Source organism: Girardinichthys multiradiatus, chromosome 9 (assembly GCF_021462225.1).
Source record: "Girardinichthys multiradiatus isolate DD_20200921_A chromosome 9, DD_fGirMul_XY1, whole genome shotgun sequence".
Taxonomy (NCBI): Eukaryota; Metazoa; Chordata; class Actinopteri; order Cyprinodontiformes; family Goodeidae; genus Girardinichthys; species Girardinichthys multiradiatus.
This window is the reverse complement of record NC_061802.1, coordinates 27,919,711-27,934,039: the sequence shown is the minus strand read 5'-3', so window position 1 is coordinate 27,934,039 and position 14,329 is coordinate 27,919,711. Positions and strand designations below refer to the sequence as shown.

At 38.2% G+C, this 14,329-nt stretch overlaps 1 protein-coding gene across 4 annotated transcripts; it reads left to right on the top strand.

The window, feature by feature from the left end:
- The first annotated feature begins 113 nt into the window (after window positions 1–113).
- malt2 (MALT paracaspase 2) lies at window positions 114–13,846 on the top strand. 4 transcript variants are annotated; one of them, XM_047375652.1, is made up of 17 exons: window positions 114–1,193; window positions 1,614–1,769; window positions 1,979–2,145; window positions 3,554–3,684; window positions 3,776–3,920; window positions 4,023–4,207; window positions 5,642–5,738; window positions 5,930–5,980; window positions 6,165–6,257; window positions 6,343–6,546; window positions 8,412–8,589; window positions 8,665–8,739; window positions 8,847–8,974; window positions 10,182–10,331; window positions 10,458–10,615; window positions 11,787–11,924; window positions 12,717–13,846. In XM_047375652.1, the coding sequence occupies exons 2-17, from the start codon at window positions 1,648–1,650 to the stop codon at window positions 13,146–13,148; spliced, it is 2,454 nt and encodes an 817-aa protein (XP_047231608.1). In that variant the 5' UTR covers window positions 114–1,193; window positions 1,614–1,647; the 3' UTR covers window positions 13,149–13,846. The 4 variants fall into 4 exon arrangements, with proteins under 4 accessions (XP_047231608.1, XP_047231607.1, XP_047231606.1 ...); XM_047375650.1 differs by having other exon boundaries at window positions 115–1,193; window positions 1,618–1,769; XM_047375651.1 differs by having other exon boundaries at window positions 114–1,769.
- The last annotated feature ends 483 nt before the right edge of the window (window positions 13,847–14,329 follow it).

The following is a 14,329-nucleotide window of genomic DNA, read 5'->3' as shown; positions in this document are numbered from 1 at the left end:
TTTACGGTGTGCAAGTGTGCAAACACACAGCATGAATCACAGCTGGCAGCTCAGGGATAAACCTGTGGAGAAGTTTAAAGCAGGTTTTGATTATAAAACAATATCCCCAGTTTTGAAGATCACACGAAGCACTGTTCAGTCCATCATTTGAAAAAAAAAAAAAAAGGTTTAGCACAACTGCAAACTTACCAAGAAATGGCTGTCCACCTTGGCAAAGTAGGTATTAATCAGAGAAGCAGCCGAGAGGCATGGTAACACTGGGGGAGCTGCAGAGATGCAGTCCACAAATCTGGCTTCATGGAAGAGCGGTAAGAAAAAGCCACTGAAAATAACATGTTAAGTCCTGTTTGGAGTTTACCATGATTTATGTCAAAGACACAGGGACCATGAAAGGTGCCCTGGGCAGATGAGATGAAAATCTAACCTGTCCTATGTGCAGAACGTTATGTTTGGCAGTAGACTAAAACTGAATATCATCCAGTGGAAACATGATGGTGGCAGTATCATGCTGTGGGATGATTTTGTTTAGTAGGGAAGATGGGTAGAGCTAAATCCAGGGCCAAACATTTTTGAATGTTGCAAAAGACTTGAGACTGGTCCGTCTAGACCAACTAAGCATACAGCCTTAACTATAATGTAATGGTTTAGATCAAAGCAGTTTTATGTGTTTGAATGGTCCAATCAAAGAAAAAATGCAGCCTCTTGATATGCAAGACTACTAAAGACTAACAAATGTACAGCTGTTATTGTAGCAAAAGGTATTTTGACAGTATTGACTCAGGGGGGCTGATTAACAAATGCACTTTAAAGTTTTTATGAAAAAAAAAAACGTTTCCTTTTCCTGTGACGTGACAATGTAAAAAGGGTATGAATAATTATGCAATGCCTTGCAAACATATAGATCTTTATTACCAGTTTTTACTTAACAGGCTAGCTGTGAGCAGGCTTTTTAAAAGCTGGTGTGAATTGTTGGCGTAACTATGGAAACGCTTCATGCAAATGATCGTAAAACGTGTCAGGGATGGCAGAAAAAAGAGGAACCGAAATGAGAAGCAAACTATCTGGGGAACCAAATCGTGTCAGTTTGGAAGAACGAAGGGGTGTAAAAATGCAACCGGACATCTGCGTGACATAAAGGCCACCTGCTCCTCTGTCACCCGCTCTGAGGTTTATCTCCAGCTCGGACGTTTCTGGTAAACTCTTTAAGTTATTTCCCTCATTATTCTTTCAGTGCAACTCATGCCGGAAGCGGCAGCTCAGCTGTAAATCCGAACTGCAGCTTGTTTAGTATGTTCTGATTTTGACTTAACATTTCGTTTTATGACTTTTATTATAACATTTATTCCTCCAGGCTGATTTTCACGACCTCTTACAGCGCGGGGGAATCCCAGAGTTGTGTTTAAAGCCTGTAGTTTTTCTCGTGTGTCGGGGTCCGTGGGTAGGTTTGGTGGTTAGCGCCCATTCAGGCAACAGTTGGTGCGCTGTTGTGTTAGTGAGTCACATCTCTCAGGGGAATCATTACAGCTCTGTGTGGTGCCAGAGGTCTCCTCTCCTGTGAATGCAACGCATACAATCTAATCTGTATCTTTGTCTGGATTTGTTATGGTTTGTTGGAAGGGGTAAATACGGAGTTAGAAGATTGGAGAAATGAATATCAGCAGTCTCAGTGAAGAATCGCTGAACAAGCTGTCAAAGATGCTGGACAACTGCAGTTGTGGTTGGAGGCAGTTGGCCAACGCCGCGGGTGAGCACCCGCAATTCCGCTGTAGGTGAGAGACCCTGAAGGCATCATATATTAGCACCTGCTGTACTTGTAATCAAAGGCGTTTACCAACATGTCTGCTTCATCCAAACATGTAAACATATTCTAATATGAAATTCATGTGTGTCGTTCCTTAATTTTTGAGGGTGTGACCCCTCCAGCTCTGCTGATGCTGACCACCATTATGCCACCTCCTACTGAACTCTCTCTTTGTAGTGAAAAGGAGCTGACCAGCTGCTCCCTTCAGGTGCTGGACGCTGCAGGCAGTCCTGCCCGCACCTTTCTGGCTTGGTTAGCAGATCGAGGCTGCCCCATGGACTTCCTCCTGCACTGTCTGAGGAAGATGGACAACAAGGAAGCTCTACAGTTCCTCACCACCACAGGTAAAACAGAGAGGGCAGGTGATCCATTCAGCCACAGAAACATCAACATAAAGTGCCTTGCAGACTGGTTGTCAGATAACAACCAGAAACTTAACCCAGGAGTGCATAATTGTAAAGTGGAAAAGGCATAATGTATGATTTTAAACATTTTATTCAAATTAAAATTTCAAAAGAGGAACATCCATTTATATTCTTCCAGGTCAGGGATAAAATTATGCAGAAGTGTAAAGCAGGGTTAGGCTATAAAACATCTCATGGATCAATTGATCATCTAAAACTGTAGAGATCATGGCACAAATGTAAACCTACAATGTGATGGCTGTCCATCTAAACAAACAGATTAGATGAGGAGAGCAATAAGCATAGTGACTCTGGAGGAGCTCGGGAGAGAGAATTTGGTGACAGGACAACTGTAAGTCATGTCCCAATTTGGTCTTAATGGAAAAGTGGCAGGATTGTTGAGTTACCAAAATAATTCCCCTCTGCAGTCCGTTTAGGTTGTCTGAGCTTGAGCTTCTTTGAAAATAAGATTGTGCAAACATTTAGGTCCCTTGAAGTAGCTGTAATTGCAGCGACAGATGGTTCTACAAAGAGTTGACTTAGAGGAGCTTTTTAGTTTTTTGAAAACATTTAGTATTTTGTTTTTGATAGGAGGACAAAAAAAACCTTTTCTGGGTATGCCTCCACAATAACCACCTAGCATGCAGATGGCATCTACTGCTTGCAATGGAGAATATTCTCCTTCCTTACCATCCTGCTCAGTGTGTGTGGTGGCAAGATAAATGCGGGTCCTCAAAAAATCGATAATTATTTATTAAAAGTTCAAAGACTCTAATTTGTAAAAAGAATATGGAGTAAAAATGCTCCAGTAACGTACTGAACAGGATTTTCAAGTCCTGCACCAGTGATTTTGTAAGAAAAAACCAGTAGATCAGAACCTGTACTTTTCTGCTGCAAAGTTATGGGTATGGAAACACAGACTGCGTATAAATGTATACATGTTGAACAAAGCCACTCGCTTTCAAAAAGTAAAGCCAGTGTATCAACATTTCTCCCTTAAGGCTTTATGGAAAAATACGTTTGGTTTCAGGCCCAAAGCCTTTTGCCTTCTTTTAATGGTGTAAACATTCTTATTAACAGAACAGATGTTATTGAGTTATTAATGACATCCAGAGTGAACAATATGCTATAAATAATAGGAAGAGACAATGATCTATATTGTTTAAGTGTGTAGCGCTACTCCTTTATACTTTGTAAAGTTTGACTTTTACATATGCATCATCAGACCACTCACAAGGTGGCACATGTTAAAAATATTGGTATGTTTTTCCCACCTTATGCTGGTACGTCTTAAAAGAAACTCTTGAGCTGCTTTTCGTCCTTAATGCTCATGTTGTGTGTTTTTCAGTGTCGGAGCAGATTAGGATCACTGTGCAGCCACAGTCTCAGCAGGCTTCGCTGGGGAGCAGGGTGGTACTGACCTGCAGGGCTTCTGGACCTCCTGGACTTAGCTACCAGTGGTTCAAAGGCAAAGTGGAGGTCAGAGCAACAACTTCTAAATCCTTTTCATGAATCTTTTGATGGGTATCATTTTTCGTCTTAATCCACGTTAATTGTTGTCTTGCTTTAGATTTTACATGAGACAGGAAGTTTGCCAGAGTTGGTTCTGTGTCCTTTGGGCCCAGCTCACCAGGGTTACTACATCTGTAGAATCAACCATGGAGGACAATGCCTCTTCTCCACGTGGGCTCATGTTCGACTGGTTCACTCTGCAGGTTCCAGTCCAGATTATCCCTTTTCCTACTTCCTGTTTTTCCTGCCTTTACCCCATCTCTCAGCGTGTGATGCAACATGTTGGTAAATCATTGTCATCACAGGTTGCAGCAGTCTGTTTCCAGGCTCAGTAAGCGGACTGCAAATCAGCCAGCAGCCTCAGACCCAAGCAGCATCTGAAGGGGATGTTTTGGTCATGAAGTGCAAGGCAGAGGCTAACCCCCCTCCCCAGTATGAGTGGTATCACAACAAAATGCCCATACCTCAACAAAAAGCATGCTCCCTCAAGGTAAGTTCATTTCAAAGGCTACAAGAAGATAATGTTTAATTAAGGTGCATGTATTATTAATGCATGTTTAACTTTTTCTGCATTTTGTCATGTTACAACCAAATTCTTAAATGTGTTATTTTGGAATTTTATATTGGTCAACACAAAGCATTTCTGTTTCACTATTTGTGAAACTGAAGGAAAAGGACACAAACCGAGCATACTTATCTTTTGAAACATTTAGAGGTTTCTGCCAGATTTGCTCATCTTAAGACTGAAATTTTGTGTTCTTTCCTCTTTTTTCTTTCCTTTTTGTTTTTGCAATTTTCAAGTCTTAGCACAGATTCTCAATTGATATTTTGGTCTTGACTTTGACTGGGCCGTTGTATCACATGAATATGGTTTGATCTAAACTGTTCCATAGTGGCATTGTTTGCATGTTTAGGCCCTGTCCCTGCTGAAGAGAATCACCCTCACAGCATGATGCTGCCACTGCCATGTTTCACTGTGGGGACACTGTGTTCAGGGTGATACACAGTATTAGTTTTCTACCACAAATAGTTTTTTATGTATGCCCAGATGTTTAGTTCTGGTCTCATACGATTAGAGAAGCTCCTTCTATATGGTAACCTTCGAACCGAGCTTCCTGTGGGTTTCTTTTAAAAACGGCTTTGATGATTATCAGTTCTTATTTATAGAGCACTTTTCATACATAGTGAGGGCATCACACAGTGCTTTAAATCTGATAAAATCTAGAAATGGTACTAAACAACCAAACAAAACAAAAGATATAATGAGATGAACAAGGATAAGCAAAATATCTCTTTATGAGATATGATTCGAATGACTTGTACTGTCTTGTACTACAGACTAATTAGAAATAGTCTGTAGTGGTGCGCAGCGGCATCGCAGGGTTATGGCCCGTTACCCATCTACGGAGGCTACAGTCCTTGACACAGCTGCCATGGGTTCGAGTCCTGGCCCACTGACCTTTGCTGCAGGTCTTTCCCTCTCTCTCATACTGATGCAGAGCTGTAACTTTAGATTTTTTTATTTTACTTATATACTAGGCAGCAAACTGGTTACTTCTTGAATTGGTGAATATATTGTTGGATATTGTGGTAACTGGTGGTTTGGCTAAGCTTTCAAAAACTAAGAACATGATTCTTGGACTGTTTCTGTTATCTGAAATTAGAAACAATCCAACTGTTTAGCATGTTTTATCGTTTATATTGAAAATTACCAACTAGTTGTGAATGATCTGGTAGTTGCTAGTTTTGTTTTTTTGCCATTTTCTCTATGCTTTCAATTAGCTTCTTTTTAACTGTTTAGTTATATTTGTCCAAGGTGGTGTGACTGTAGCTTCAGGCTTACAGTTAAAGCTTTCCAGAATAGAGTCACACAATAATCTATGGTTTCTGTATGAACTTTCCTTATGTTTTTACTGTTTCCTAGATCCCATGTGTAACCACAGAGCACAGAGGGGAGTACAGATGCAAGGTGTTTAATCTGTATCACGAGGCATGGAGCGACACAGCAACAGTGACAATTGGTGAGGCATAGATGCTACTTTTTCTCATTTATCACTTATATTAAAAAAATATTATGTTTTAGTGATTACAACAATATAGTGTTGAGATCAAGTAGTGCAATGAATAACTGACACTGAAAAATGTTCAGTTTCACACTGAATTTCAAACTTTTTGCAACAGCTAACTCTTCCTGTTTTGCACTTTGGTGCAGGCCCAAGTTCAGTCACAGACGCCTCCTGGGTAGAAGTTGATCGTGGGTTAGGTATGCTGTACTTTCTGCTAGAACATTCAGGAGGAAATAGAGGAACTACAGCAATAATATACTTCCTGTGCCTTTAATACACCTTTATTCCTGTTTTCTATTCATATTCTGTTTGTCAGAACTGTAATACAAGAGTGGTAATCGTCTATCATTTTTTTGTGACTGTTTTATTTCATGTTGCCAGAGTCTCAAGAAGTCCAGAGGTTGAAAACCGGAGTAGGAATAAATCCACTACAGCAGATGGCCTGTCCTCCTCCAGCAGCCAAGAATTTCTATGGTTAGTTTCATTCAAAGAAGGTACATAGCATATCTCCACATTAGAAATCGTGGGTTTCATGGTTCCACAATCATATTCTACTCAGCTACAGACAAAGTTGCCCTCCTGATTGGCAACATGAACTACCTCCACCACACTCAGCTGACTGCTCCCATTTCTGATGTCCATGAGCTGACCAACCTTCTCAGACAGATGGACTTCAAAGTCGTCTCCCTGCTTGACCTTAACTGGCAGGAGATGAACAGTGCTGTTACTGAATTCCTGCTGCTGCTCGACAAGGGAGTTTACGGTCAGTCCATTTATTTCCCTTCATACGGTGCTGGAAGCTTGTAAAGTCTGTGTCCAGCCAGATGAAACGTAGGATAAGGTTAGAAAAGGATTTGTTCAAAAAGTGAAAAGTTTATATTCGCTCATCATGGGCAAGAATATCAAATTAATTTGGAGCTCTCAACTGTTAGTTTTTTGTATTGACACTACAACAAACAGCTGCACTAATATTTAATTGAATGTCATTAAGCAAGTAGCACCATGACCACATAGTTCTGGTTGGACGTTTAGCCTGTATGTTACCAGTAAAACTGGTAACATTTAAAATTGTTGAACATATTGAATATAGTCCCTAAATTTTCAATTGGGTTAAGGTTGGGGCTTTGGCAAGGCAGTTCTGGATGTTTAATGTTACCCTGCTCTATTCATTCTTTTTTATGGGTCTTTTAGATCATTTTGTACTGAAAGACCGAATTGTCTTTTTTTACACCATCCAGCTCAGGGGTCTGCAAACTTTGTAATCCAAAGACCCATTTTTGCCATCAGGACAGCTAAATAAAACTTGTTTAGAGTCATATCTGCTACATGACTTTTTGAAAAAAGAAAACTTATAATATTTAATAAATATCTACTATGGGACATTTATTTTTAAAGAACTACCATTTTAATTCTATTTTTAAATTTTAAAATACAGAAAACATAAAATGTATCAAAAAGAGGATGGATACATTTTCTTCTATGATATGTTATTTGTGGACAATTATGTAAAAAAATGCACATTGTTTCTAATCTAATGAAAAGAAAAGTCTTACATACACCTCTAGTCATTCTGTTTAGGAAATTCAACCCAATTATTTAATGAAAAACAGCTCAAACCGGCATTTGTTAATATTTCTATATTTAAAAACAATAGTTGGTTCTATATCACTTTAGCCAAAGTTACTAAGAGCCATTATGGAAGGTCCCAAGAGGACCTTGCGGCTTCCGAGCCACTGGTTGCAGACCTCTGGTCTTGCTGTTTATTTTAGGTAAAATTAAAGAATTTATTCAAATGTGGGACAAAGCTGTCCTCCATTATCCCACCAGCCATGCACTGGTACCACTGCCAGTAAAGAAGTCCCACAGCATCAAACTACCACCACTGTGCTTTGCAGCTAGTACAGTGTTCTTTGGTTAAAAAGCCTGACCTTGACTCCTACAATCACCTTTCTGTTTGTTCATGTTGGCAGCGGCAAATTTCCAGCCGGTACCTTTTACTTCTCAGCCCATGTAGCTTCTATATGGAAAGGGACTCTGGTATTGAAGCAGTTTCTAGTTAATTTAAGGCTTTAGCCTTTTTGCTTCTATTGCAGTCCCTGAAAATCATTGCCAGTCTCCTTTCATCTGAGCGTGATATTTTGGTGGTTGAAACTTGGACACAATTGTGTGTTTTAAGATAATGATCCCAAACAAACATGAAAACTAGTTTCCTATTAGATAAAGCAGGCTAAAATTAAGCATCCCTTGCCTCATCCTTATTGAAAATTCATGGACCATGCTTAAAAGCAAGATCCATGCCTGGAAATCAACTAATTTAAGTGAGCTCTATTTTTTATGCTAAGGTTGGAAAAAAACCAAGTCAAAATTAAGCTAGAACCTTGCTGATGGATACAAAATTCATTTATCTGCATATTATTGATGATGTATGCATATATTTCGAACTTGCGCACCCAATACGACTTTCTAAAAAATGCTAAAGTAGTTGTGCTATCATTCCACCCTGGAAAAAACATGGCCGAAATAAATAAATTAAAGGCTAAAATTACTTTCTTTACATTCATGTCTTTAACTGTACATAAACCTTTCACCTAGGCTGTATGTTTCTGATATTGTTCATTACTTCTGCAGGCCTGCTGTATTTTGCCGGTCATGGCTATGAGAACTATGGCAACAGTTTCATGGTTCCTATTGATGCTCCAGCTTCCTACACATCAGCGCACTGCTTATGTGTGCAGCGCATACTGACCAGGATGCAGGAGAAAAAGACTGGACTCAATGTGTTCCTGCTGGACATGTGTCGCAAAAGGTATACCTATAGGTTAGTGATTAAAAAATGTGTGCTTTATATGCCATGCAATTAACTCTTGCCATCTTTTCCCAGAAACCCAAATGACGATTTGATCGTACAACCAGGAACACTCAAAGTCACTGCCAATATAGTGTTTGGTTATGCCACGTAAGTTCCTGGTTCTGTGTCATCATAAGCTGCCGTTCTGATCCAGAAGTGTTGTCTGTTTTTCAACGTGTCCTTCATTCCACTTGTGTGTAATTTACCATGTTTAGATGTGTTGATGCTGAAGCGTACGAAGTAAAGAGAGAAGACGTGTCGAACGGCATCTTCATAAGCTTTCTCAAAAAGCGCGTGTGTGAGGATGAGAAGGTCACCGTCATGCTCGACAGGGTCGCTGAAGGTAGAGCACTCTCTCAGCAAATAATATTATTAATATGTAGTGTTATCAGAAATCTGACCTTTTTGCAGACATATCACTGAACTATACTGTTGAAAAGGCCTTAATCACTACATTACATTGAGATGAAATAATGTTTTCATCCTTCAATGGTTTACGACTTTAAGGTAGTAATAACAAACTTTATTTCAATACTTGCCAAAATATGCTAGTTAAATCATTAGTCTTTCTCAGCTAGATTAGAAACTCAGTGAGATTTTTAAACAAATGCATTTATGTCTTCCTAATGAATGTTGGTAACATTGAGTTAGATTTCTGCTTTGATAGAATAATAATGATTTTTCAGCCTCAGTAGTGATAATGTGCCTCAAATCAATACATTTATCAAAGTTATTGTATATAGCACAACAATCCAAGTTGTGTTCAAAGGGATTTACATGCTTTAAGTGTTAGTTGATAAAATACACAATAAAATTGAAAATAAGAGAGCTAAAAGATTTTAAAGATATAAAAGACACATTTGGGTAGGTGACCGATAAAGCGTTAAATACAACAAAACAACTAAAAAGCTCGTTTAAACAAATGTGCTTTTAGCTGTGATTTAAAAACTCCCAGCTCAGATCGTAGCGCTGATAGTAAAGATTACCGGAGCAAAAAACAGCAAATGAGGGATTTTCCCCATTTTTAATATCTTGTCCTGGGGACTAGTAGAGTTACGTGCTCAGATGAGTGCAAAGTCCTGACATGGTGGCGAACACTGCATTTTGTACCAGTTGCAGCTTATGAAGAATGGATTGACTGATTCCCATGTACAGGGCGTTACAGTAGTCAATTCTTGAGCTAATGGATAGCCATTTCAAGATTTGCCCAAGATAGAAAGGGTTTTACTTTGAATAAAAACCTTAAGTTGGAAAAAATTTGCTTTGACTGAGTTAACCTGTTTATCAAACTTCTGAGGTCTCGACTTAGAGGCAGTACATTCTGCTGCTTGTATGTCCTGATTGTACAAAACTATTCTTTTAATAAAAAGACCCTGATTCAAAAAAGACCAGCTTTAATATAAAGCTGGTAGGATCTGTAGAGTCTTATCCATAAGCATTTTAATCTATACCTGTGTTCTGAGGGTGTCTAGGCTTTAGCCAGATGAAAAACTCTTAAACAAAAACGAATTTGGATTTGCCTTTTATAAAAGGCTGTTAATTTTTTCCAGACATGGGTCGCTGTGCGATAACAAGAGGGAGGCAGGCTCTGGAGCTGCGCAGCAACCTGTCTGAACGACGTTCCCTCACAGACCGTATTCAGCCCTCTGACAGTTCTGCATCCGACTCTGCTCGGAACCTGCAGTGGGCCGTCGCTCATGGTACAAACCTCAAAACTTACTTGAATAAATTCAACAGAAGTTACTGATTATATTTGTAGGTCACCATATTTAATCATTGCAATTCAATATTCAGACGTTCAGAATTAAAATGGTTTTTTTTAACAGTTCTGCCTGAGAGTCGCTGCCTCCATTTTGACTGCGGGGTGAAGGTTCAGCTGGGGTTTGCAGCAGAGTTCTCCAACATCATGGTCATCTACACTCGGATACTTGAGAAACCTGCAGAAATAGATTCCTGCTGCGCTCAGCTCACAGACTTCCCACAGGTGTGTTAGCTCTATCTGGCTGCAGACTCCTTATGTGTTTTGCCTTGACTTGCTTTGATCCAGTGTTTTTATGCACACAGATGAAGCTGAATTAACATTAAACCAAACTGGAAGTTTATTTGTTCAATGTTCTCAGGATAAGATTACAGTTTTCAGCATTAAGGTTAATCTCTGAGCATTGATGTGAGAAAGAGCATCAAAACCTTTGATGTGATGTCTAAAATCTGATCCTCCTCCAGTTCTGTTTTCCTGTGTTCATGAAAGCCCATAAAATACTAAATGCCGCTTTTCTGATTTAATTAATAGTTGTTAAAAAAATATATATATTTGTACTTTAACCGGTAAGGATCCTGCTTTGCTGGTAGTGCCTCTTAATATGAATGAATGAATGATAAAAATAGATTTAACTGTTAATATCATAAGAAGACAGAAACAAGGTAACTTGCAGCAAGATTGTCCTAGGTTTCAATCCCAGGCTGGGGTCTTTCTGCATAGTGTTGGTATATTCTATTGGTTTTCTCCAGGCAGTTCAGCCACAGTCCAAAAAAATGACTGTCGGGTTAACTGGCCTCTCATAATTGACCTTTGATGTGTCTGTGAGTGTGTGTGTTTGTCCTATATGTCTCTGTGATGGACTGGCAACCTGCCCAGGGTGTACCCTGCTTTTTCCCTAATGACCACTGGAGAAAGGCACCACAATGTAATTCAACAACTAACATTTTATTTCTATTGTTGATTTTCATACAAAGATAACAATTTTTACAACAGAGAGAACCACCTGACCGCTACACAACTTCCTGCAACAAGCTGTTAAAAACACTTTGCATTATTTGATTTATTTTATGTTTAATGAAGGTCTTTGAAAAAATGAAAATAAATTGTTTTGATTGTACAAGTAAATGAATACATAAAAATGTGTAAAAACTCTGCATATAATCTGAGTTCAGTTCTTATTCTTGTTCAGACCAGTAAAACCAAAACATGGGTTGGTTGGTTGATCTTAAATCTTTCTGGTAACGTACAAACAACTGTCTGTAGTGCTTGATTTTCTGGGTAAACAAACTGTGTACTGGGAAGATGTTGATGAATTGATACGTATTATTTGAAAGCACAAAAAACTGGATTGAACTGGTTTTCAAGCTTCACAATGTTTTTAATTTTCCTTGCACAGGAAATGGACATTGACCTGAAGAAGAGTAACCAAGAGACTCTGTTTGAAGCCGGCTGTTTGCTGCTGATTAAGGAGGAAGTTCCTTCACCGGAGGCCCAGAGTCTTTACACACGCATCCGCAGTTTGCAGAGACTCAAGGTCAGACACATGTTTGTCTTTATTGGGCATCTGTCAGATAAAAAAAACTGAAATGCTTTGAAAAGTACTGAGCAAAAGTTTTTATTTTTTATCCTTGAATTTAGTTACATATTTCTTCAAGAAGCTGGATTTTCTTGTATTCTTTCAATTTGGTCTTAATCAATGATTGTCCAGGCTCCTTCATCAAAGGCTATGTTTTATTCATTTAAATAAAGAAATTTGAATAAGCTGTATCTTTGTGACATGCAGTTTTGTGTAAAATGGCATTATACACTATACTGCCAAAAGCATTTGTCTCTCCTTTTTTACATTTACATAAACTGTGATGACATCCTATTCTTAATCTATAAGGTCCAATTTATTGATGGACTGTTCTTGCAGAACTCTAGTTGTACTCAGTGTCCACTAGTTATCAGGGACAATGCAGATAAATGTAAAGTACTTAAAAATTGTACTATATGTAGAAATTTCAAGAAATATGCAGAGAAAGGATGGATGACTGAAGACTTTTGCACAGTACAGTTACATGTTAAAAACAATTCCCATGTATTGTGTGAAGTAAAAACATTTGAATATATCAATAATTTTGGTATATCGATAATTTTACATAAACGTAAATAATAAATTTATGTCATGTCACTAACTGATTCAAATTAAAGGAAAACATTTCCGTGTGTTTTATTCCAGAAAAACATAGTCCAACTGTTACAGATGTGTGTTTTAGTAATTTCAGTTAATATTTTTTTGTTCTCTGAGCTAAAGAAGACGCTTTGCTTTTCATTGACCTTACAGAGGGACCTCACCTTTACCGTCTGCCTTCATTACACATATTCTAACATGGATGAAGAGGTCCAAGAGCGGCTGCCAGTAACGGTGGGCAAACCTCTGGTCTCCAAACTGAATCTCCATGAACCTCGAACGTCTCGTAGCTGCTCTGCCTACTCGTACTCCAGCCTCGACTCCTTCAACTACCCGGAGTGCTCCTCCTTCACGTCTGTCGACTCTGCCGTAAACACATGGCCATATCATGGACAAACCGGCAGCGCAGTTTCCCCCTCCAACTCTCTGACTTCACCCAGGAGCGCCAATGTACCAGAAGAGACTGACAGTCCGGGAATCTTTGATTCACCTCAGCCTCTCACTTCTAGTAAAAGCTTGCCCCACTGCCAAGTCAATGAAATTAACTACAAATTTAGTGATATGTACAACTTCCATTCTTTCTAAGCATCATGACGTAGAGATTATTTCCGGGTTTTTATGCTTATTAAAATTTCTAATTATTTCATATTTTTCACATCGAAGTATAAAAATGTACAGACTGTGAGTAAAAGATATGTTATCTTAATCAGTGAATGGTATTACTCACAAGTGTTCTTAATTGCAGTATGTTTACTCTGTAATACTTTGTAACATTTCAAGGTTAAAGCTGAAAAATGAGTGTATGTTTTTGGGCTGGGCTAACTGCTGACTGCATGCAGTGTACACAATATATTAAAAAAAGGCTTTGGGAATAGTTTTTAAACTTGGATATGTTTAACAAAGTATTTTAAAATGTGAACAAAAACCAAGAATGTGCCCATATTTTGTATGTGATATATTTGAAAATTATTATATTATAAATATAAAAATATGTTATATACATTAGGTATTTTTTCCAAACTTTTTTTAGATGTATAAAAATACTAAAATCAAATTCAACACTGTTCAACACTATCAGGTCCAAAGAAGGCAATATAAACTTTTTGTAAAAGCTGTACATGAATATGAGTTATTTGAGGTTTATTTAGCTGATATTTTGCGCTAAGTTATGTATTTGACCTCATTTTTATAGATCTGTACTTGTTTTTAATATATTATAAATGTAAATGCACTAGATGAGCAAAAACTAAAATGGAAAAAATAAAAATGTAGCATGACTTCAACTGTTTGGAAGATTGAATACATCTCCAAAAAATTTGAATGCTTGATATTTCTCTTTGTTCTTCTGTTTGTTGGTTTACCATAATTTTATAAGCTTCTCATGTATTTGCATTAGTTATGTGTTTGTTGCGACAAAGCCAGCATGATATGTAAACAATCTGAGTTAGCTCCTATCTGAAAATCAGTTTTTACCACTAACAATATTTTGTATAAGCAAAAAGTATGCAGACAAATTGCTAAATATGAGCTGGAATAAATAGAAATATAGAATTAGATAAAATAGTAGTGAATGTGTGTATGCACATATAATTATTAAATACCAATACATAACTACTGGCACTTATAGAAAAACAAATTGGGGACCAGAAAGAAGTGATTATTTTAATGAGCTGAGCCAAATGATCTTGATCCCAGAACAGCTGCAGTGGTTTGGGTAGACCAGTGGTCTGCAGCCTGCAGCTCTGGGCTCTTTGGACCTTCCACTT

What these genes read in the sequence shown, in the direction of transcription:
- malt2 (XM_047375652.1), top strand. Translation starts at nt 1,648, where the DNA reads ATGAATATCAGCAGTCTCAGTGAAGAATCGCTGAACAAGCTGTCAAAG. An exon ending in TCGACTGGTTCACTCTGCAG is followed by an intron (nt 3,921 to 4,022) that starts GTTCCAGTCCAG and finishes TTGTCATCACAG; the next exon opens with GTTGCAGCAGTCTGTTTCCA. An exon ending in AGAAGTTGATCGTGGGTTAG is followed by an intron (nt 5,981 to 6,164) that starts GTATGCTGTACT and finishes TCATGTTGCCAG; the next exon opens with AGTCTCAAGAAGTCCAGAGG.